This window comes from Somniosus microcephalus, chromosome 33, assembly GCF_052327205.1.
Source record: "Somniosus microcephalus isolate GS21.2 chromosome 33, FLI_Smic_1.0, whole genome shotgun sequence".
Lineage (NCBI taxonomy): Eukaryota > Metazoa > Chordata > Chondrichthyes > Squaliformes > Somniosidae > Somniosus > Somniosus microcephalus.
Window position 1 is genome coordinate 25,402,332 of NC_141019.1, and position 22,915 is coordinate 25,425,246.

Below are 22,915 nucleotides of genomic sequence, written 5' to 3' on the forward strand. Positions count from 1 at the left end.
ACTTCTCTCTCTCATAACCGATCTTTTCAAACAAGCCTTTGGTCATTTCCTCAAACTCTCCGACCACGGCTCTCTACCTATACCTTTATCCATTTTATTTCTTTTCTCTGTCCTCTCTGTAGCACACCTTGGAAAATGTTCTATGTTAAAGGTGTCATATAAATGCAGGTTGTTGCTGGTGATGTTATTAGTGTCTTGCACTCTACATCTTTTAGCTTTCATATATTATTCTATTGGTAAATAAATCTGAACAAGCAGTTAAGCCTGTACACCAGGTGTACCACTATGGGTTTTTAATAACAATTCCTGGGGATGAATCTTGTGATCATCATTATAAGGGGTGTCACCACTGGGCAATAGAATATTTTTCACTGTTAACACCCAGTGTCATCATCAAGTGCTCCCAGGTCGTGTACTATGTGGCAATTAAAAAACCTTCTGATTTGCTCCCCAAATGTGCCTGAATTACAACTTCAACATTGTAAATAATTGTGATATTGTTCTTTATTACACCAGCGGGACATTTCCATTTTCACAGGAGCCATCCTTATGGTTTCCCAAGTTTTACTGTAACTTAATCTAAACAGATGTAGTGCTGGGGAATGGGACACTTTCCATTTTGGTTACCCAGTCAACATCAGACACGCCCAGGTCAGTTTTGGAAACGCGGAGTAGAGCTACTCTTCTCTGCCCCAAGAATATGCCTCAGTCCCGATGGCATTACTGCATCAGTATGCTATTTCTCCATTCCCCTGACAAGCTATCCCGTGGCCTCTCTGAGTGTCGCTGCTTACTGTAAATTAGGGACCGTTTGTACTGTAGGCCTAAACTTTCTTGGAACAGCTTAGAGACTGCACAAACTCATTTCATGTAGGACGCTTACAGCCAATAGATGAAGGATACTTTCCTCGATCAGTCTGGACTGGATGTGAACACAGACCCCAGGGTCAGTGTTTTAACCCAATGCATCTCTCACTATCCCATAGATATGAGGTTGGCTGCCTTGTTGGTGCACCAGCTGCATTGTGACCATTGGGAAAGGAGCATGTTCTGGAGATTCAAAATAATCATGTGTGCAGTGCTGGTAATCTCAGAGGATGGAAAAAGTAATATCATTGGCGGAGGAGAAGGAGGCGGAGTTAAATTGCTGCTAAACTTTGCTGTATCTATATCTTTGCACTGACTGACTTCAGTGATGGTCTGTTGTGTTTTTATATGGAATGCACAAAGTAATCTTTCTATATTTCATAACATTGCTCCAACCTTAATGTAAAAATATTTCAAAGTTCTTAAATTTCACATGAACGTATGAAGCTTGTTTGTTTCAGTAACTTAATATTGTGCTTAAGCAAAAAGCAGTCCAGATTTGTAGATTAGAAGTTTAATCAGTATAACAGGAATGTCATGAAAGGTAAATCCCCAGTACAAAATGATAGAGAATCATGAAACAGTTCAGCACCGAAAACTTTGGTTTATTTCCCATTTTAAAGGAACCAACAAATAAAGTGTGAGTTTCTTAACCGGCTTTCCCACAAACCCCAACAATAGGCCTTTACTAGGTTTAATTTCCTCTGTGCACTGGTTAAGATGGCGATATTAATTTCATGTCGTTTAACTATGTAAAATGAACTGGTTAGTGAAGCTGTTGCAAATAGCAGACATGAAGTTAATCCAAATATGTTAACCACTGCACTAAGAACAGTACGTAGAGGAAATACAGCCTCTGACAATGAGCTCATCAGTGGGCTGGTAAGAGACGCTGCTGGCATTAGTTTATCCCTCGTTGATTCAAGCTGTAGTTGTATATCCACGCTCCACTGATTTCACAATCACGGTTTTGCTGCCACCTCCGATAGCAGTACTGCTGCCACCTGTAATAGAGCCTCCTGAACTGATCATAGAGGTTTCCATGCCATCTCTGCCTTGGATTTGTCCATACAATCGCTGACTCATATCACCAAACGCCTGAAAATTACCTGTATAGGGGGAAAAACACTCTTACCATCTGGGTCCTACAGTTAAAAGGACAAGTACAACAACAGAAACCATTTGCATTTCTATAGCACCTTTAACTTAGTAAAGCATCGCAGGAGCTTTATCAAGAAAAAATTTGACACCGAACCACATACGGATTTTTTTTTATTCGTTCATGGATCTGGGCGTCGCTGGCAAGGCCAGCATTTATTGCCCATCCCTAATTGCCCTTGAGAAGATAGTGGTGAGCCGCCTTCTTGAACCGCTGCAGTCCGTGTGGTGAAGGTACTCCCACAGTGCTGTTGGGGAGGGAGTTCCAGGATTTTGACCCAGCAACGATGAAGGATCGGCGATATACTTCCAAGTCAGGCTGGTGTGTGACTTGGAGGTGAACTTGGAGGTGGCGGTGTTCCCATTCGCCTGCTGCCCTTGTCCTTCTAGGTGGTAGAGGTCACGGGTTTGGGAGGTGCTGCCGAAGAAGCCTTGGCGAGCTGCTGCAGTGCATCTTGTAGATGGTACACACTGCAGCCACAGTGCGCCGGTGGTGGAGGGAGTGAATGTTTAAGGTGGTGGATGGGGTGCCAATCAAGCGGGCTGCTTTGTCTTGGATGGTGTCGAGCTTCTTGAGTGTTGTTGGAGTTGCACTCATCCAGGCAAGTGGAGAGTATTCCATCACACTCCTTACTTGTGCCTTGTAGATGGTGGAAAGGCTTTGGGGAGTCAGGAGGTGAGACACTCGCTGCAGAATAGCTAGCCTCTGACCTGCTCTTGTTGCCACTGTATTTATGTGGCTGGTCCAGTTAAGTTTCTGGTCAATGGTGACCCCCAGGATGTTGATGGTGGGGGATTCGGCGATGGTAATGCCGTTGAATGTCAAGGGGCGCTGGTTAGACTCTCGCTTGTTGGAGATAGTCATTGCCTGGCACTTGTGTGGCGAGAATGTTACCTGATATATTAGGGCAAGGGCAGTGACCAAAAGCTTGCTCAAACATGTAGGTCTTAAAGGAGGAACGAGAGGTAGAGAGGCGGAGAGGTTTAGAGAGGGAATTTCCGAACTTAGGGCTTTGGCAGCTGAAAGCGCGGCCGCCAATGGTGGGACGATGGAAATCGGGGAAGCGCAAGAGGCCAGAATTGGAGGAGCGCAGAGATCTCAGAGGGTTGTAGAGCTGGAGGAGCTTACAGAGAAAGGGATGGGGAAGGCCATGGAGGGATTTGAGCACAAGAATGAGAATTTTCAATTCGAGGCATTGCCAGATTGGGAGCCAATGTAGGTCAATGAGCACAAAGGGTGATGGGTGACTAGGACTCGGTGCGAGGTAGGGTACGGGCAGCAGAATTTTGGATGAGCTGAAGTTTATGGAGGGTGGAAGGTGGGAGGCCAGCCAGGAGAGCGTTGGAAGAGTTGAATCTGGAGGTAACAAAGGCATGGATGAGGGTTTCAGCAGTCGATGGGCTGATGCAGGGGTGGAGACGGGCGATATTACGGAGGTGGAAGTGGGCAGTCTTGGTGATGGGGTGGCTATGGGTTCGGAAGCTCAGCTCGGGGTCAAATAGGACGCCAAGTTTGCAAACATTTGGTTCAGCCTAAGACAGTGGCCGGGGAGGGGGATAGAGTCGGTGGTTAGTGAACGGAGATTGTGGCAGAGCCCAAGGCAATGGCTTTGGTCTTCCCAATATTGAAATGGAGGAAATTTCTACTTATCCAATGCTGGATGTCAGACATGCAGCATGACAAATCAGAGGCATTGGAGGGGTTGAAAGAGGTGGTGAGGTAGAGCTGGGTGTCATCAGCGTACAAGTGTAATCTGATGTTGTGTTTTTGGATAATATCACCAAGTGGCAGCATGCAGATAAATAGGAGTGGGCCAAGAATAGATCCTTGGGGGACTCCAGAGGTAATGGTGTGGGAGCGGGAAGAGAAGCTATTACAGGAAATTCTCTGGCTATGACTGGACAGACAGGAATGGAACCAGGCAAGGGCAGTCCCACCCAGCTGGACAAAGCAGAAGAGACATTGGAGGACGATGGTGTGGTCAACCGTGCCAAAGGTTGCAGACAGGTAGAAAAGGATGAGGAGGGATAGTTTACCGTGGTCACAGTCATGTAGGATGTCATTTGTGACTTTGATAAGGGCTGTTTCAGTGCTGTGGCAGGGGCAGAAACCTGATTGAAGAGTTTCAAGTATGGAGTTGCAGGAAATATGGGCACGGATTTGGGAGGCAACAACATGTTCAAGGACTTTGAAGAGGAAAGGAAGGTTGGAGACGGGGTGACAGTTTGCAAAGACAGAGGGTCAAGTGTGGGTTTCTTGAGGTGGAGGGTGCTGATGGGTGATTTGAAAGAGATGGGGACAGTTACCAGAGGAGAGGGAAGCATTAACAATATCAGCTAGCATGGGGGCCAGCAAGGCAAGTTGGGTAGTCAGCAGTATTAGAAGTAATTGCTTCTTGTCCTAACATAAAACAACGGTTGATCTCATCATTAAACACAGTGACATTGATAACAATTATGATTGACTATAATGAGAACAGAAATACTGGAAATACATAGCAGGTCCATCAGTCTTGGAATCAGAACAAAGAGAGGTTAAGGTTTGGGGAGCACCGTAGACCCTTCTTCAAAACAAGGGCACGGTGACCAAGGGTCGAAACCTGGAATGACAACTTGTCTTTTCTCTTTTCAGCTGATGACGGACCTACTGTGTCTTTCCAGAATTTCCCATTTTTGTGTCCGGTTCCAGTATTTCCTCTAGGAATTATTAGCTCAAAGTAGGAATTATAAGTTTTCTTACCCCGCCCCTGTACTTGCTGGATGTTGAGGGTTTTTACCCCAGTTTCCATCCTGTTGATAAAGGAAACACATCACATTACAACAGGTATTTGCGGTATATTCACAATCATATTTTCCTCTAGTTTACCAATTTTCTCCCTCTCCCAGGGACACTGACTTCTGCTGGGGTGAAGCTCCATGGGCACAGTCACCCTCCAGCCCCTCGCCCTTGGTGCCCATTCTTCATGTGTGAGCACAGACAGCAAGTGCCAGCAGGCCATTTGACCATGGGGAAGGTAGATACACAGCAGGACTCACTGTGTAGCAATCAGGAACAGGATCCTCGGCTGCTTTTACCCTCCCTTGCTCAGGGCACAGAGCCCAACCGTACACCCCAACCACTGCCCTGGTGGAACTTCTGCTCAGTGTGCTTCAGTTCCACAATGCCTTCACCCACTGAGCCATCAGGAGAGCTTTACTGGTCTATCTCTATATAAAAAGAGGAACGAATCACCATCTAGGTGTTCATTCTGGGAGTGAGTGTGATGTTTGTGTCTGGTTAGATACAAACCAGCCTTTAAACCAAAGTAAGTGATTGTAGAGTGCCCTGCCACTCCGAGTGCCTGGACTTCATTCCATTATCAGGGCTCAAAGCTACAGTAATGAAGATACCAATAAAATGCAAGTACAGGTTGTAATCTGCCAGTATAGGAGGCCGTGGACTATGCTCAGTGTGTGGCTGGAATTTGTAACTGCCCCATGTCCTACCTATGCTCCTCTCCCTCCAGTAGCTTCTTGTAGGTGGCAATTTCCAGATCCAGAGCCAGCTTGACAGTCATCAGGTCCTGGTATTGGCGGACTTGGGTGGCCAACTCTTGTCTTGCTTTGACGATGGCAGCTTCCAGATCTTGAATCCTAAGCTTAGCGTCTTTGAGAGACATCTCACCGCGTTCCTCGGCTTCTCCGATTTCAGCCTCCAGTTTGAGACGCTAAATAGCACAAATATTAATATGGTCAGTTTCATCGGCATTTCGCCTGTCAGAGCAGCGCTCAAAACGAGTCATCGGGTCAATGAATTGGGAAGAGCAGTGCGGTGAGTATTGTAGGCTGATTGGGATTGGATTCACATCACAATGTTTCCTTAGAAAGGTCGAAATGTAATCATTATTGAGCGACCAAGAGTGGCAGAACTAGACCAGGTTGAGCTGACCCTTCAACCGTTTCTTGCCCAATTTTTTTGGATGGGGGAGAGAGAAGAGAGAGAGAGAGACCCAGAGAGGCAGACAGGCCATTTACAACAGTTATTCAATTGGTACCAATATCCTGTTTTGTTTCAGTTCTTTGCCTACCTCCTGTTTAAGACGATCGATATTGTTAGTCAGGTTACGGATATCACTGGTCAGCTGAGTAATTTCTGATTTCACCAGACGGAGGTCATTGTCATATTGTCCAGATGAAGAGGACAGTTCCTGTATCTGCAATGAAACATTGGCAACTGGTTAGTAAAAGATTTCACACTTCAGCACCGGCTGCAGACCTATCAATACGTGTGGTACATGGGGATCGGGATCTCAAAGAGCTAACCTTGGTCGCTTTCCATGCATTCGCTTCTTCGCGGCATCTGTCTGCGAGTGCTTGGTACTGAGTTCTGGCCTGAGCAACGATGCTATCTATGTCCAGATCGGGTCTGCAATCCAATTGCACGCAGACAGAAGTGTTCTGAATCTGTGCCTGCAGCTCACGGATTTCCTAAAGATCGGCGGGAAAAAAATTGAAAGGAGATTGGAAGCATTGGAGCTGAATTGGGTTAGACTTGATTGAATTAAACAGCAAGAGGACAACTCTTGGACTGTGTCACATTTTTACCTCTTGGAATATTGATCTGAGGAAGTCGATTTCATCGGTGAGGCTTTCCAGTTTCGCTTCCAGTTCTACCTTGTTCATGTAGGAGTCATCGACATCCTAAAGAGGAGAGGGACACACTACTTTGAAAAACTCTGCCAAGAGATCCCTTTGCTATGGCCCTGCAGACAGACCAAAAGTACTGCTCACCTTCTTGACCAGGACAAACTCGTTTTCCATTTCTGTGCGCCTGTTAATTTCATCTTCGTATCTGGAATGAAACAGATTATTTTACTGGTAATCCCGAGGAAATAACCCCTTCTGCCCCGTTTCCATGGTGAACCAATTCTGGGTTGTCCAGCCCTAAGTTATTGATCTCAACCTCTTGCGCTCAGTGAATGCATGCTCTCCGTCGCTGGGCCGTGATTTCCACTCACTCCTTCTTTATCAAATATCCGTCCACGTATGCACTATTCTTCATTTGCTTCCATCCCCAAGATACACAACGTCCCCGAAGTGTAAAAGAACTCTGTTCTTAGAACCATCTGTCCAGCTGGCGCTTCAACAGATTGGATCACCCAGACCAGAACCCCCAGTTTACCAAACCCATCAACCTCTCCATTACCCAAATGAACTCATCTATGTCACTGACCTTCAAAGCTCTGGGACACTCCACCCGTCCAACACCCCAGATCTCCACACTCAGGAACCTCCCCGTCCCATCATCAATTCCCAGACCTCCACACTCAGGAACCTCCCCGTCCCATCGGGTACACCCCAGACCTCCACACTCAGGAACCTCTCCTTCCCATCGTCAATTCCCAGACCTGCACAACCCGTGGTACTGAGGCCAACTGTGGCACCACAGCTGTATCCAGCGGAGGACAGCTGACTGAGCCCAGTCTAATGTAACTGTGACGAGTACAGCCATTTATGTTCACTCCTTCAGTTCAGTATACGTGACTTCCCTGCGGATTATTTCGCCAGGTGACATTTTGCCGGGTCCTGGTCGATTTATCAAAGTCCAAAGATGTGCGGGTTAGGTTGATTGGCTATGATAAATTGACCCTTAGTGTTAGGGGGATTAAATACGTGGGGTTACGGGGATCGGGTGGGATAGTTTGGATGATCAGCCATGATCACATTGAATGGCGGAGCAGGCTCGAGGGGCCGAATGGCCTACTCCTGCTCCTATCTTCTATGTTTCTATGTCTTAATGTGAACCGGGGACTTTGTTCAGTTGAGACATGACGGGATAAGTACAAATGGATTACGAAATTCAGCAGCACCACACTTACTTGCCCTTAAAGTCCTCAACCAGACCTTGCATCTGCAGAAGATCAGCCTCGAACTTCAGCTTCTCCTGCCCGAGAGTTTCCATTTGCCTTTTGAGGTTGTCAATGTAAGCCTGGAACATGCTGTCGATGTTGGATTTGTAAGTTCCCTGTTCTTTCAGAAGATCCAGTTTGACCTCCAGTTGCTTATTTCTCTCTTCCAGGATACGAACCTGACGGTGTAAAACGAATGCACGGTTAGATTTGAACTGAGCTGGTAGAAAAGTGAGAAGAGCCATTTCCAGAGTCACACCAAGTCATTGAGCAGAGACACAAAACACTGGGTTACAAACACGACCGACTGGAGAGTTATTAAAATTACCTTGTCAATGAAATTGGCAAAGTTGTTGTTGAGCCCCACGAGCTGCTGCCTCTCATTCGCCCGGACCTGTTGCTGGCTGGTGTCATTTTTGGGGAGAGGGGCTTCCAGGTCAAGCTGAGTGATCATCGCTTGACCGCCACTGAAACCGTAACCGCCAGTGGAACGGAAACCGCCACCGTAACCGTAACCGTAACTGCCACCGCCACCGCCACCGCCACTGAAAGCTGATCCCAGGTAGCTCTGGCCAGGCATTGCGATTTTCCGACTCTGACCTGTCATCACACTCATGGCGCGCCTCCCTCCGGCACTGCTAAAGGATCTCATTCCCCCGCCAAATCTTCCTCCGCTGGAGCTGGAGAAGGAGCCGCTCGCGGTTCCTAATCCCGCGCCGAATGACCTTCCTCCGCTGGAGGTGGAGATGGTCTTGGAACTGTAGCTGCGCTGCATGCTCGTGTTGAGGCTGTTTGAGAGACCGGAGAGTCCGAAACTGAAGGGCTGGTGGAGGTGAGGGCGGCTTTAGCTGCTTTTATGGGCTGTGTGGATCTGGGCTTGGTCAGGGTGTCAGGTAACAGGGATGGGAATGGAGCAGCCGATATAGAGGAGGAGTCACCCGCCGGCCTCTGTCACGGGTTCCAACCTGTCCCTTTGCCGAACAGCAACACCTGCTTGTTGCTTTTACTGCCACAGGCCAACTTGGCGTCAGCAACAAGGTGTGGATCTTGGAAGCAGACCCCTGCCTGCAGATCATCAGCTGTGTGTGGGGCTGGCAGGCTGCAAGAGTCGAGAAGCGGCCATGTGGAGGAGCTCTTTGATAGCCCCGCAACTGCATATCAATATTGTAAATGGAGATAGCAGCTCGCAGTATTAGACAGCAGGTAGTCCATTAGTGAGGGTCATTCCCCGGCTTTAAGTGTGGGGTCATCTTTTCTTGGTGTATCTGCACCGTTTGCCAATGGCTCGCTTGCTTTCTGTGCTTGGACAAATGGGCTTCAGGATTTGTAGATGTCGAAGTCGCCTATTCGCTGTTGGTAGCTGCACGGTGCGGTAAATAAAGGGTTAAATCCTGATGTCGGGATTGCCTGAGCTCGCATCTCGGTCACACCCTTGGGCTTGTTTCTGGGGCTGTCTGTTTGGGCAGGGTTCCAGCTCGCGGACCCGCGGCACAAGAAATGCCAGTTGTCCCCGAACAGGTCGAAAGCCCAATGTATTGAGAGAATACAGTGCAGAACAACACGGGGAGACGGTGTGAGAGAGGGGAAAGAGTGTGGAGCTGCTTCTTCACTGTGAGCTTCCCATCCCATATCCTCTCCATCACAAGGAGCACCCACTTGCCCGTCCAATGTCGCCCGACTCCGCCATTGCCTCAGCCCATCTGCTGTTGAAACGGCTCACCCATGCTTTTGTTACCTCCTGACTTGACTATTCCAATGCTCTCCTGCTGGGCCTCCCATTTTCCACCCGCCACAAACTTGAGCTCATCCAAAACTCTGCTGCCCATATCCTATCTCACCCCATGTCCCCTTGACCCACCACCCCTGTGCTCGCTAATCCATATTGGCTTCCTGTCCAGAAATACCTCGACTTTTAAAGTGCTCATTCTCCAGTTGGAATCCCTCCATGGCCTCGCCCCTCCCTATCTCTGTAACATCCTCCAGCCCTACAACCCTCTGAGAACTTTGCGTTCCTCCATCTCTGGCCCTTTGTGCATTCCCCACGTCCTTCACCCCACCATTGGCTGCCTTCCTTAACACTTATCTCTTTGACCAAGTTCCTGGTCACCTATCCTAAAGTCTCCTTATGTGGCTCGATGTCAAATTTGGTCTGACTATCCTCCTGTGAAGCCCAGGGGGACGTTTGACTCCGTTGAAGGCGCTATATAAATGCAAGTTGTTGTTTATAGCAGAGGTTCCTCGCCACAAGGGTCTGAGGACTAAACTCGCTTTGCGCTCTTTCAGCTTCGCAGGATAGCAGCAGAGTGTGACAGCAGGTTGAAAGCATCGACTTTCCAGAGCAATAACATTCCGAGTGAGCTATGTGCCAAGGGCTCCACCAGCTGGTTCAGTGTGGAAGCTCGCGAGGATCCCTGGTGTGTTCCTTTTATCCATTGGTAGCTTTAAGATTGCTAAGTTTGGGGGAATAAATAGTTCAAATAAGAATGATTTAAAGGGAAAAGAGGATCCATATTTGCGTGGACAATTCCTGGAAGGAATATTCCTATTCCATGCAATCTGGTTGTTTGTAGTCTTAGGAATTTAGCCATGTAATTTCCTGGGGAGATAAAATAACGGAGATAAACCCAAGGCCGATAAGGGAAGAAATGCCCTGGAAAATGCCTTTCCAATGCGATCAGAACCTGTCCAGGAGATCACATGCAACAACTGTTATCTATGAAGCCACTGACCTTCTACATGATGCGATCTCTGCCCCGGTCAAGCACCGGTCCAGCTCCCTCTTGAAGGTGTGCAGAGTCAGCACCCACCACACCAGCCGCAGCGTATTCCAGAGGATTATGAGGGAAAGAAGAACTGCCCAACATCCAGTCTATTCCTACTCTTGCATAGTTTAAACACATGTCACCTGGTGCTGCATAATCTGTTAAACTGGAATAATCTGTCAATAGACGCGCTATCGAGCACCTTTCATTATTTTATAAACCTTTATCTGGTCGCCTCGAAGTCTACACTGCTCTAATGTAAATAGACCCAGCTGCTTAAGCCTATCTGAGTAACTACGGTTCTTTAAGCTAGGAATCATTCTTGTATCTCTCCTCTGAACCTTTTCCAAGGCCACTTTATCACCCACCATGTGAGGGGACCAAAACTGGCCGCAGTACTCCAGATGCAGTCTAACCAACGACCTGTATAATGACTGAATGGTGTCCTTTGATTTGTACTGAATGGTTCTATTAATACAACCCGATACCCTGTTCGCTTTAGTTACAGCTTCTCTACATTGGTCATGAACATTTAGTGATCTGTGCACACGAACACCGACATCCTTTTCTCTCTCGACCTCTTTCAGTGCCATTTGCCATTGTGTGGCCCATTCCCCGAGCGCATCTAAATGTCTTTGCCTTAGATTGCATTCTTCTACTGTCTTAACCATTGCACAGATTTTGGTGTCATCTGCAAACTTACTGGCCATATTGCCAACATCACTGTCCAGGTCATTCATAAAGGCAGTGAAGAGCAGCGGGCCTAGGACCGATCCACGGGGAACACCACTCGTAACGTGCCTCCAGGCTGAGACACATCCATTAGCTACAATATTTTGGCCCTGGGATTGGAGCCAGTTCCTAATCCAGTGTCTCAAATTCCTACTGAAAGCGCAAATTTCTATCTTGTGAAGTAACCTAGTATGAGGAACCTTATCAAAGGCTTTCTGAAAGCCCAGGCAGACATCAGTTGGGAAGGACATATATCGACTCGCCCTGGCAAATAGCGCATCGGTCACCTGCCTGATGCATTTGTGGGTGGCTGACTGAGACTTCCTCGATGAGGCTGCAGAGCCCCGTGACCAGCTGCCTTGACAGTCGGAGCCTCCTGAAGCACTGCTCCTCGGACAGGTCAAGGAAGCTGAGCCTCTGTCTGTACACCCTGTGAGGTGGGTAAGGCCTGCTGCGCGCATGCCCCCTCTGTTGTTGCCTTCTCTGCGGCCCACCTGCAACTCCTTCTATAGTATGCCCTTGCTGCTGATTCTCCTCTTCCTCCGCCTCTTCTTCACTCCAATAGAGTGCAGCTAGCGCAGCACCTATTATCAGATTCTCATTTTTGTTAACAAAGTGTATCGAAAGCACAACCCAACTTAAACAGTGATCACAGAATCATAGCCCACAATAAACTGAAAGAGCACGTGTGGGTGATGCACCTTTATTCAGATCGGGTCCCCTTTACTTTCAGCACACGGATCAGTTCGCACGCAATCCTATCGGGGTCCTAATTGTATCATAGGACTACGATATATGTATATTCATGTAAGAAGTCACACAACACCACGTTATAGTCCAACAGCTTTATTTGAAATCACAAGCTTTCGGAGCGCTGCTCCTTCGTCAGGTGAAGTGGACCTGACGAAGGAGCAGCGCTCCGAAAGCTTGTGATTTCAAATAAAGCTGTTGGACTATAACCTGGTGTTGTGTGACTTCTTACATTTGTCCACCCCAGTCCAACTCCGGCATCTCCACATCATGTATATTCATGAGCCACCCCGCCTCTCGTCGATCACTAAAAGCTGGTGGACCGGTACAAAAATAATTGAAAAGACTGTTGGCCTTTATCTGAAGAGGGCTGGAATGCAAAGGGGTGCAAGTTATGTTACAGTTATATAAAGTATTTAGAGTATTGCATTCAGTTCTGGGCACCGTACCTCAGGAAGGATATATTGGCCTTGGAGGAGGTGCAGATTCTCCAGAATGATACTGGAATTAAAGGGTTAAGTTATGAGGACAGGTTGCATAAACTAGGCTTGTGTTTCCTTGAGGATAGAAGATTAAGGGATGATCTAATTGAGGTGTTTAAGATGATTAAAGTAGTTAATAGGATAGATGGAGAGAAATTATTTCCTCTGGTGGGGGAATCCAGCACAAGGGGGCAGAACCTTAAAATGAGAGCTCGGCTGTTCCGGGGTGATGTCAAGAAGCACTTTGCCACACAAAGGGTAGTGGAAACCTGGAACTCTCTTCCCCCAAATAGCTGTTGACGCTGGGGGGGTCAATTGAAAATTTCAAAACTGAGTTTGCTAGATTTTTGTTAGGCAAGGGTATAAAGGGTTCCGGAACCAAGGCGGGTCAATGGAGTTAAGATACAGATCAGCCATGATCTAACTGAATGGAGGCTAAGGCTCGAGGGGCTGAATGGCCTCCTCCTGTTCCTATGTTCCGATTCACAGCTGTTAATATCGCAGAGGCCGGAAACATGATGGGTGGGGGACAGGATCACCATTTCTGGGATTTTAACCCCTCACCCGACCCTTTCCTGCCCGCCGGGGTTAGGCGGTTTAAAATCGAGACCGATAACTCCAGTGTCCTTCTTAATAGCTACCCATCTATCATAAATTCCAACTTTCCCTAATCTAAGTCCCATTCACCCATCAGCCCTATTCTCACTGATGTACATTGACTCCCTGTCTCCCAATGGATGAATTTCAATTTTTTTCCCCAAGTCTTTAAATCCCTCTACAGACTCACTGCTCCTTGTCTCTGCTACCTTCTCCAGCCTTATATCCCCTGCTGCTCCCTTTCTTCCTCCAACTCTGGCCTTTTGTATATCCTGTGCTCCCTTCACCTTAGTCTTCAGCCATCTTAGACCTAGTCTTTGGAACTGTCCTTCTCCTTCCAGTTCCCTTTGACTCATCACTTCTCTCTCTCATAACCGATCTTTTCAAACAAGCCTTTGGTCATTTCCTCAAACTCTCCGACCACGGCTCTCTACCTATACCTTTATCCATTTTATTTCTTTTCTCTGTCCTCTCTGTAGCACACCTTGGAAAATGTTCTATGTTAAAGGTGTCATATAAATGCAGGTTGTTGCTGGTGATGTTATTAGTGTCTTGCACTCTACATCTTTTAGCTTTCATATATTATTCTATTGGTAAATAAATCTGAACAAGCAGTTAAGCCTGTACACCAGGTGTACCACTATGGGTTTTTAATAACAATTCCTGGGGATGAATCTTGTGATCATCATTATAAGGGGTGTCACCACTGGGCAATAGAATATTTTTCACTGTTAACACCCAGTGTCATCATCAAGTGCTCCCAGGTCGTGTACTATGTGGCAATTAAAAAACCTTCTGATTTGCTCCCCAAATGTGCCTGAATTACAACTTCAACATTGTAAATAATTGTGATATTGTTCTTTATTACACCAGCGGGACATTTCCATTTTCACAGGAGCCATCCTTATGGTTTCCCAAGTTTTACTGTAACTTAATCTAAACAGATGTAGTGCTGGGGAATGGGACACTTTCCATTTTGGTTACCCAGTCAACATCAGACACGCCCAGGTCAGTTTTGGAAACGCGGAGTAGAGCTACTCTTCTCTGCCCCAAGAATATGCCTCAGTCCCGATGGCATTACTGCATCAGTATGCTATTTCTCCATTCCCCTGACAAGCTATCCCGTGGCCTCTCTGAGTGTCGCTGCTTACTGTAAATTAGGGACCGTTTGTACTGTAGGCCTAAACTTTCTTGGAACAGCTTAGAGACTGCACAAACTCATTTCATGTAGGACGCTTACAGCCAATAGATGAAGGATACTTTCCTCGATCAGTCTGGACTGGATGTGAACACAGACCCCAGGGTCAGTGTTTTAACCCAATGCATCTCTCACTATCCCATAGATATGAGGTTGGCTGCCTTGTTGGTGCACCAGCTGCATTGTGACCATTGGGAAAGGAGCATGTTCTGGAGATTCAAAATAATCATGTGTGCAGTGCTGGTAATCTCAGAGGATGGAAAAAGTAATATCATTGGCGGAGGAGAAGGAGGCGGAGTTAAATTGCTGCTAAACTTTGCTGTATCTATATCTTTGCACTGACTGACTTCAGTGATGGTCTGTTGTGTTTTTATATGGAATGCACAAAGTAATCTTTCTATATTTCATAACATTGCTCCAACCTTAATGTAAAAATATTTCAAAGTTCTTAAATTTCACATGAACGTATGAAGCTTGTTTGTTTCAGTAACTTAATATTGTGCTTAAGCAAAAAGCAGTCCAGATTTGTAGATTAGAAGTTTAATCAGTATAACAGGAATGTCATGAAAGGTAAATCCCCAGTACAAAATGATAGAGAATCATGAAACAGTTCAGCACCGAAAACTTTGGTTTATTTCCCATTTTAAAGGAACCAACAAATAAAGTGTGAGTTTCTTAACCGGCTTTCCCACAAACCCCAACAATAGGCCTTTACTAGGTTTAATTTCCTCTGTGCACTGGTTAAGATGGCGATATTAATTTCATGTCGTTTAACTATGTAAAATGAACTGGTTAGTGAAGCTGTTGCAAATAGCAGACATGAAGTTAATCCAAATATGTTAACCACTGCACTAAGAACAGTACGTAGAGGAAATACAGCCTCTGACAATGAGCTCATCAGTGGGCTGGTAAGAGACGCTGCTGGCATTAGTTTATCCCTCGTTGATTCAAGCTGTAGTTGTATATCCACGCTCCACTGATTTCACAATCACGGTTTTGCTGCCACCTCCGATAGCAGTACTGCTGCCACCTGTAATAGAGCCTCCTGAACTGATCATAGAGGTTTCCATGCCATCTCTGCCTTGGATTTGTCCATACAATCGCTGACTCATATCACCAAACGCCTGAAAATTACCTGTATAGGGGGAAAAACACTCTTACCATCTGGGTCCTACAGTTAAAAGGACAAGTACAACAACAGAAACCATTTGCATTTCTATAGCACCTTTAACTTAGTAAAGCATCGCAGGAGCTTTATCAAGAAAAAATTTGACACCGAACCACATACGGATTTTTTTTTATTCGTTCATGGATCTGGGCGTCGCTGGCAAGGCCAGCATTTATTGCCCATCCCTAATTGCCCTTGAGAAGATAGTGGTGAGCCGCCTTCTTGAACCGCTGCAGTCCGTGTGGTGAAGGTACTCCCACAGTGCTGTTGGGGAGGGAGTTCCAGGATTTTGACCCAGCAACGATGAAGGATCGGCAATATACTTCCAAGTCAGGCTGGTGTGTGACTTGGAGGTGAACTTGGAGGTGGCGGTGTTCCCATTCGCCTGCTGCCCTTGTCCTTCTAGGTGGTAGAGGTCACGGGTTTGGGAGGTGCTGCCGAAGAAGCCTTGGCGAGCTGCTGCAGTGCATCTTGTAGATGGTACACACTGCAGCCACAGTGCGCCGGTGGTGGAGGGAGTGAATGTTTAAGGTGGTGGATGGGGTGCCAATCAAGCGGGCTGCTTTGTCTTGGATGGTGTCGAGCTTCTTGAGTGTTGTTGGAGTTGCACTCATCCAGGCAAGTGGAGAGTATTCCATCACACTCCTTACTTGTGCCTTGTAGATGGTGGAAAGGCTTTGGGGAGTCAGGAGGTGAGACACTCGCTGCAGAATAGCTAGCCTCTGACCTGCTCTTGTTGCCACTGTATTTATGTGGCTGGTCCAGTTAAGTTTCTGGTCAATGGTGACCCCCAGGATGTTGATGGTGGGGGATTCGGCGATGGTAATGCCGTTGAATGTCAAGGGGCGCTGGTTAGACTCTCGCTTGTTGGAGATAGTCATTGCCTGGCACTTGTGTGGCGAGAATGTTACCTGATATATTAGGGCAAGGGCAGTGACCAAAAGCTTGCTCAAACATGTAGGTCTTAAAGGAGGAACGAGAGGTAGAGAGGCGGAGAGGTTTAGAGAGGGAATTTCCGAACTTAGGGCTTTGGCAGCTGAAAGCGCGGCCGCCAATGGTGGGACGATGGAAATCGGGGAAGCGCAAGAGGCCAGAATTGGAGGAGCGCAGAGATCTCAGAGGGTTGTAGAGCTGGAGGAGCTTACAGAGAAAGGGATGGGGAAGGCCATGGAGGGATTTGAGCACAAGAATGAGAATTTTCAATTCGAGGCATTGCCAGATTGGGAGCCAATGTAGGTCAATGAGCACAAAGGGTGATGGGTGACTAGGACTCGGTGCGAGGTAGGGTACGGGCAGCAGAATTTTGGATGAGCTGAAGTTTATGGAGGGTGGAAGGTGGGAGGCCAGCCAGGAGAGCGTTGGAAGAGTTGAATCTGGAGGTAACAAAGGCATGGATGAGGGTTTCAGCAGTCGATGGGCTGATGCAGGGGTGGAGACGGGCGATATTACGGAGGTGGAAGTGGGCAGTCTTGGTGATGGGGTGGCTATGGGTTCGGAAGCTCAGCTCGGGGTCAAATAGGACGCCAAGTTTGCAAACATTTGGTTCAGCCTAAGACAGTGGCCGGGGAGGGGGATAGAGTCGGTGGTTAGTGAACGGAGATTGTGGCAGAGCCCAAGGCAATGGCTTTGGTCTTCCCAATATTGAAATGGAGGAAATTTCTACTTATCCAATGCTGGATGTCAGACATGCAGCATGACAAATCAGAGGCATTGGAGGGGTTGAAAGAGGTGGTGAGGTAGAGCTGGGTGTCATCAGCGTACAAGTGTAATCTGATGTTGTGTTTTTGGATAATATCACCAAGTGGCAGCATGCAGATAAATAGGAGTGGGCCAAGAATAGATCCTTGGGGGACTCCAGAGGTAATGGTGTGGGAGCGGGAAGAGAAGCTATTACAGGAAATTCTCTGGCTATGACTGGACAGACAGGAATGGAACCAGGCAAGGGCAGTCCCACCCAGCTGGACAAAGCAGAAGAGACATTGGAGGACGATGGTGTGGTCAACCGTGCCAAAGGTTGCAGACAGGTAGAAAAGGATGAGGAGGGATAGTTTACCGTGGTCACAGTCATGTAGGATGTCATTTGTGACTTTGATAAGGGCTGTTTCAGTGCTGTGGCAGGGGCAGAAACCTGATTGAAGAGTTTCAAGTATGGAGTTGCAGGAAATATGGGCACGGATTTGGGAGGCAACAACATGTTCAAGGACTTTGAAGAGGAAAGGAAGGTTGGAGACGGGGTGACAGTTTGCAAAGACAGAGGGTCAAGTGTGGGTTTCTTGAGGTGGAGGGTGCTGATGGGTGATTTGAAAGAGATGGGGACAGTTACCAGAGGAGAGGGAAGCATTAACAATATCAGCTAGCATGGGGGCCAGCAAGGCAAGTTGGGTAGTCAGCAGTATTAGAAGTAATTGCTTCTTGTCCTAACATAAAACAACGGTTGATCTCATCATTAAACACAGTGACATTGATAACAATTATGATTGACTATAATGAGAACAGAAATACTGGAAATACATAGCAGGTCCATCAGTCTTGGAATCAGAACAAAGAGAGGTTAAGGTTTGGGGAGCACCGTAGACCCTTCTTCAAAACAAGGGCACGGTGACCAAGGGTCGAAACCTGGAATGACAACTTGTCTTTTCTCTTTTCAGCTGATGACGGACCTACTGTGTCTTTCCAGAATTTCCCATTTTTGTGTCCGGTTCCAGTATTTCCTCTAGGAATTATTAGCTCAAAGTAGGAATTATAAGTTTTCTTACCCCGCCCCTGTACTTGCTGGATGTTGAGGGTTTTTACCCCAGTTTCCATCCTGTTGATAAAGGAAACACATCACATTACAACAGGTATTTGCGGTATATTCACAATCATATTTTCCTCTAGTTTACCAATTTTCTCCCTCTCCCAGGGACACTGACTTCTGCTGGGGTGAAGCTCCATGGGCACAGTCACCCTCCAGCCCCTCGCCCTTGGTGCCCATTCTTCATGTGTGAGCACAGACAGCAAGTGCCAGCAGGCCATTTGACCATGGGGAAGGTAGATACACAGCAGGACTCACTGTGTAGCAATCAGGAACAGGATCCTCGGCTGCTTTTACCCTCCCTTGCTCAGGGCACAGAGCCCAACCGTACACCCCAACCACTGCCCTGGTGGAACTTCTGCTCAGTGTGCTTCAGTTCCACAATGCCTTCACCCACTGAGCCATCAGGAGAGCTTTACTGGTCTATCTCTATATAAAAAGAGGAACGAATCACCATCTAGGTGTTCATTCTGGGAGTGAGTGTGATGTTTGTGTCTGGTTAGATACAAACCAGCCTTTAAACCAAAGTAAGTGATTGTAGAGTGCCCTGCCACTCCGAGTGCCTGGACTTCATTCCATTATCAGGGCTCAAAGCTACAGTAATGAAGATACCAATAAAATGCAAGTACAGGTTGTAATCTGCCAGTATAGGAGGCCGTGGACTATGCTCAGTGTGTGGCTGGAATTTGTAACTGCCCCATGTCCTACCTATGCTCCTCTCCCTCCAGTAGCTTCTTGTAGGTGGCAATTTCCAGATCCAGAGCCAGCTTGACAGTCATCAGGTCCTGGTATTGGCGGACTTGGGTGGCCAACTCTTGTCTTGCTTTGACGATGGCAGCTTCCAGATCTTGAATCCTAAGCTTAGCGTCTTTGAGAGACATCTCACCGCGTTCCTCGGCTTCTCCGATTTCAGCCTCCAGTTTGAGACGCTAAATAGCACAAATATTAATATGGTCAGTTTCATCGGCATTTCGCCTGTCAGAGCAGCGCTCAAAACGAGTCATCGGGTCAATGAATTGGGAAGAGCAGTGCGGTGAGTATTGTAGGCTGATTGGGATTGGATTCACATCACAATGTTTCCTTAGAAAGGTCGAAATGTAATCATTATTGAGCGACCAAGAGTGGCAGAACTAGACCAGGTTGAGCTGACCCTTCAACCGTTTCTTGCCCAATTTTTTTGGATGGGGGAGAGAGAAGAGAGAGAGAGAGACCCAGAGAGGCAGACAGGCCATTTACAACAGTTATTCAATTGGTACCAATATCCTGTTTTGTTTCAGTTCTTTGCCTACCTCCTGTTTAAGACGATCGATATTGTTAGTCAGGTTACGGATATCACTGGTCAGCTGAGTAATTTCTGATTTCACCAGACGGAGGTCATTGTCATATTGTCCAGATGAAGAGGACAGTTCCTGTATCTGCAATGAAACATTGGCAACTGGTTAGTAAAAGATTTCACACTTCAGCACCGGCTGCAGACCTATCAATACGTGTGGTACATGGGGATCGGGATCTCAAAGAGCTAACCTTGGTCGCTTTCCATGCATTCGCTTCTTCGCGGCATCTGTCTGCGAGTGCTTGGTACTGAGTTCTGGCCTGAGCAACTATGCTATCTATGTCCAGATCGGGTCTGCAATCCAATTGCACGCAGACAGAAGTGTTCTGAATCTGTGCCTGCAGCTCACGGATTTCCTAAAGATCGGCGGGAAAAAAATTGAAAGGAGATTGGAAGCATTGGAGCTGAATTGGGTTAGACTTGATTGAATTAAACAGCAAGAGGACAACTCTTGGACTGTGTCACATTTTTACCTCTTGGAATATTGATCTGAGGAAGTCGATTTCATCGGTGAGGCTTTCCAGTTTCGCTTCCAGTTCTACCTTGTTCATGTAGGAGTCATCGACATCCTAAAGAGGAGAGGGACACACTACTTTGAAAAACTCTGCCAAGAGATCCCTTTGCTATGGCCCTGCAGACAGACCAAAAGTACTGCTCACCTTCTTGACCAGGACAAACTCGTTTTCCATTTCTGTGCGCCTGTTAATTTCATCTTCGTATCTGGAATGAAACAGATTATTTTACTGGTAATCCCGAGGAAATAACCCCTTCTGCCCCGTTTCCATGGTGAACCAATTCTGGGTTGTCCAGCCCTAAGTTATTGATCTCAACCTCTTGCGCTCAGTGAATGCATGCTCTCCGTCGCTGGGCTGTGATTTCCACTCACTCCTTCTTTATCAAATATCCGTCCACGTATGCACTATTCTTCATTTGCTTCCATCCCCAAGATACACAACGTCCCCGAAGTGTAAAAGAACTCTGTTCTTAGAACCATCTGTCCAGCTGGCGCTTCAACAGATTGGATCACCCAGACCAGAACCCCCAGTTTACCAAACCCATCAACCTCTCCATTACCCAAATGAACTCATCTATGTCACTGACCTTCAAAGCTCTGGGACACTCCACCCGTCCAACACCCCAGATCTCCACACTCAGGAACCTCCCCGTCCCATCATCAATTCCCAGACCTCCACACTCAGGAACCTCCCCGTCCCATCGGGTACACCCCAGATCTCCACACTCAGGAACCTCCCCGTCCCATCATCAATTCCCAGACCTCCACACTCAGGAACCTCCCCGTCCCATCGGGTACACCCCAGACCTCTACACTCAGGAACCTCCCCGTCCCATCGGGTACACCCCAGACCTCTACACTCAGGAACCTCCCCGTCCCATCGGGTACACCCCAGATCTCCACACTCAGGAACCTCCCCGTCCCATCATCAATTCCCAGACCTCCACACTCAGGAACCTCCCCGTCCCATCGGGTACACCCCAGACCTCTACACTCAGGAACCTCCCCGTCCCATCGGGTACACCCCAGACCTCCACACTCAGGAACCTCTCCTTCCCATCGTCAATTCCCAGACCTGCACAACCCGTGGTACTGAGGCCAACTGTGGCACCACAGCTGTATCCAGCGGAGGACAGCTGACTGAGCCCAGTCTAATGTAACTGTGACGAGTACAGCCATTTATGTTCACTCCTTCAGTTCAGTATACGTGACTTCCCTGCGGATTATTTCGCCAGGTGACATTTTGCCGGGTCCTGGTCGATTTATCAAAGTCCAAAGATGTGCGGGTTAGGTTGATTGGCTATGATAAATTGACCCTTAGTGTTAGGGGGATTAAATACGTGGGGTTACGGGGATCGGGTGGGATAGTTTGGATGATCAGCCATGATCACATTGAATGGCGGAGCAGGCTCGAGGGGCCGAATGGCCTACTCCTGCTCCTATCTTCTATGTTTCTATGTCTTAATGTGAACCGGGACTTTGTTCAGTTGAGACATGACGGGATAAGTACAAATGGATTACGAAATTCAGCAGCACCACACTTACTTGCCCTTAAAGTCCTCAACCAGACCTTGCATCTGCAGAAGATCAGCCTCGAACTTCAGCTTCTCCTGCCCGAGAGTTTCCATTTGCCTTTTGAGGTTGTCAATGTAAGCCTGGAACATGCTGTCGATGTTGGATTTGTAAGTTCCCTGTTCTTTCAGAAGATCCAGTTTGACCTCCAGTTGCTTATTTCTCTCTTCCAGGATACGAACCTGACGGTGTAAAACGAATGCACGGTTAGATTTGAACTGAGCTGGTAGAAAAGTGAGAAGAGCCATTTCCAGAGTCACACCAAGTCATTGAGCAGAGACACAAAACACTGGGTTACAAACACGACCGACTGGAGAGTTATTAAAATTACCTTGTCAATGAAATTGGCAAAGTTGTTGTTGAGCCCCACGAGCTGCTGCCTCTCATTCGCCCGGACCTGTTGCTGGCTGGTGTCATTTTTGGGGAGAGGGGCTTCCAGGTCAAGCTGAGTGATCATCGCTTGACCGCCACTGAAACCGTAACCGCCAGTGGAACGGAAACCGCCACCGTAACCGTAACCGTAACTGCCACCGCCACCGCCACCGCCACTGAAAGCTGATCCCAGGTAGCTCTGGCCAGGCATTGCGATTTTCCGACTCTGACCTGTCATCACACTCATGGCGCGCCTCCCTCCGGCACTGCTAAAGGATCTCATTCCCCCGCCAAATCTTCCTCCGCTGGAGCTGGAGAAGGAGCCGCTCGCGGTTCCTAATCCCGCGCCGAATGACCTTCCTCCGCTGGAGGTGGAGATGGTCTTGGAACTGTAGCTGCGCTGCATGCTCGTGTTGAGGCTGTTTGAGAGACCGGAGAGTCCGAAACTGAAGGGCTGGTGGAGGTGAGGGCGGCTTTAGCTGCTTTTATGGGCTGTGTGGATCTGGGCTTGGTCAGGGTGTCAGGTAACAGGGATGGGAATGGAGCAGCCGATATAGAGGAGGAGTCACCCGCCGGCCTCTGTCACGGGTTCCAACCTGTCCCTTTGCCGAACAGCAACACCTGCTTGTTGCTTTTACTGCCACAGGCCAACTTGGCGTCAGCAACAAGGTGTGGATCTTGGAAGCAGACCCCTGCCTGCAGATCATCAGCTGTGTGTGGGGCTGGCA

At 47.7% G+C, this 22,915-nt stretch overlaps 2 protein-coding genes across 2 annotated transcripts; both read right to left on the bottom strand.

The window, feature by feature from the left end:
• Nucleotides 1-1,365: 1,365 nt before the first annotated feature.
• On the bottom strand, nt 1,366-8,757 carry LOC147097020 (keratin, type II cytoskeletal 8-like). The gene is made up of 9 exons (XM_085972752.1): nt 8,242-8,757; nt 7,884-8,092; nt 6,796-6,856; nt 6,610-6,705; nt 6,328-6,492; nt 6,093-6,218; nt 5,512-5,732; nt 4,766-4,815; nt 1,366-1,976 (listed from the first exon to the last, which is right to left on the bottom strand). The coding sequence occupies exons 1-9, from the start codon at nt 8,686-8,688 to the stop codon at nt 1,789-1,791; spliced, it is 1,563 nt and encodes a 520-aa protein (XP_085828878.1). The 5' UTR covers nt 8,689-8,757; the 3' UTR covers nt 1,366-1,788.
• Nucleotides 8,758-14,958: 6,201 nt separating this feature from the next.
• On the bottom strand, nt 14,959-22,663 carry LOC147097021 (keratin, type II cytoskeletal 8-like). The gene is made up of 9 exons (XM_085972753.1): nt 22,147-22,663; nt 21,789-21,997; nt 20,389-20,449; nt 20,203-20,298; nt 19,921-20,085; nt 19,686-19,811; nt 19,105-19,325; nt 18,359-18,408; nt 14,959-15,569 (listed from the first exon to the last, which is right to left on the bottom strand). The coding sequence occupies exons 1-9, from the start codon at nt 22,591-22,593 to the stop codon at nt 15,382-15,384; spliced, it is 1,563 nt and encodes a 520-aa protein (XP_085828879.1). The 5' UTR covers nt 22,594-22,663; the 3' UTR covers nt 14,959-15,381.
• Nucleotides 22,664-22,915: the final 252 nt, after the last annotated feature.

What these genes read in the sequence shown, in the direction of transcription:
- LOC147097020 (XM_085972752.1), bottom strand. Translation starts at nt 8,688, where the DNA reads ATGCAGCGCAGCTACAGTTCCAAGACCATCTCCACCTCCAGCGGAGGA. An exon ending in ATGCATGGAAAGCGACCAAG is followed by an intron (nt 6,219 to 6,327) that starts GTTAGCTCTTTG and finishes GTTTCATTGCAG; the next exon opens with ATACAGGAACTGTCCTCTTC. An exon ending in TCGATCGTCTTAAACAGGAG is followed by an intron (nt 5,733 to 6,092) that starts GTAGGCAAAGAA and finishes TGTGCTATTTAG; the next exon opens with CGTCTCAAACTGGAGGCTGA.
- LOC147097021 (XM_085972753.1), bottom strand. Translation starts at nt 22,593, where the DNA reads ATGCAGCGCAGCTACAGTTCCAAGACCATCTCCACCTCCAGCGGAGGA. An exon ending in ATGCATGGAAAGCGACCAAG is followed by an intron (nt 19,812 to 19,920) that starts GTTAGCTCTTTG and finishes GTTTCATTGCAG; the next exon opens with ATACAGGAACTGTCCTCTTC. An exon ending in CCAGCAAGTACAGGGGCGGG is followed by an intron (nt 15,570 to 18,358) that starts GTAAGAAAACTT and finishes CCCCCTATACAG; the next exon opens with GTAATTTTCAGGCGTTTGGT.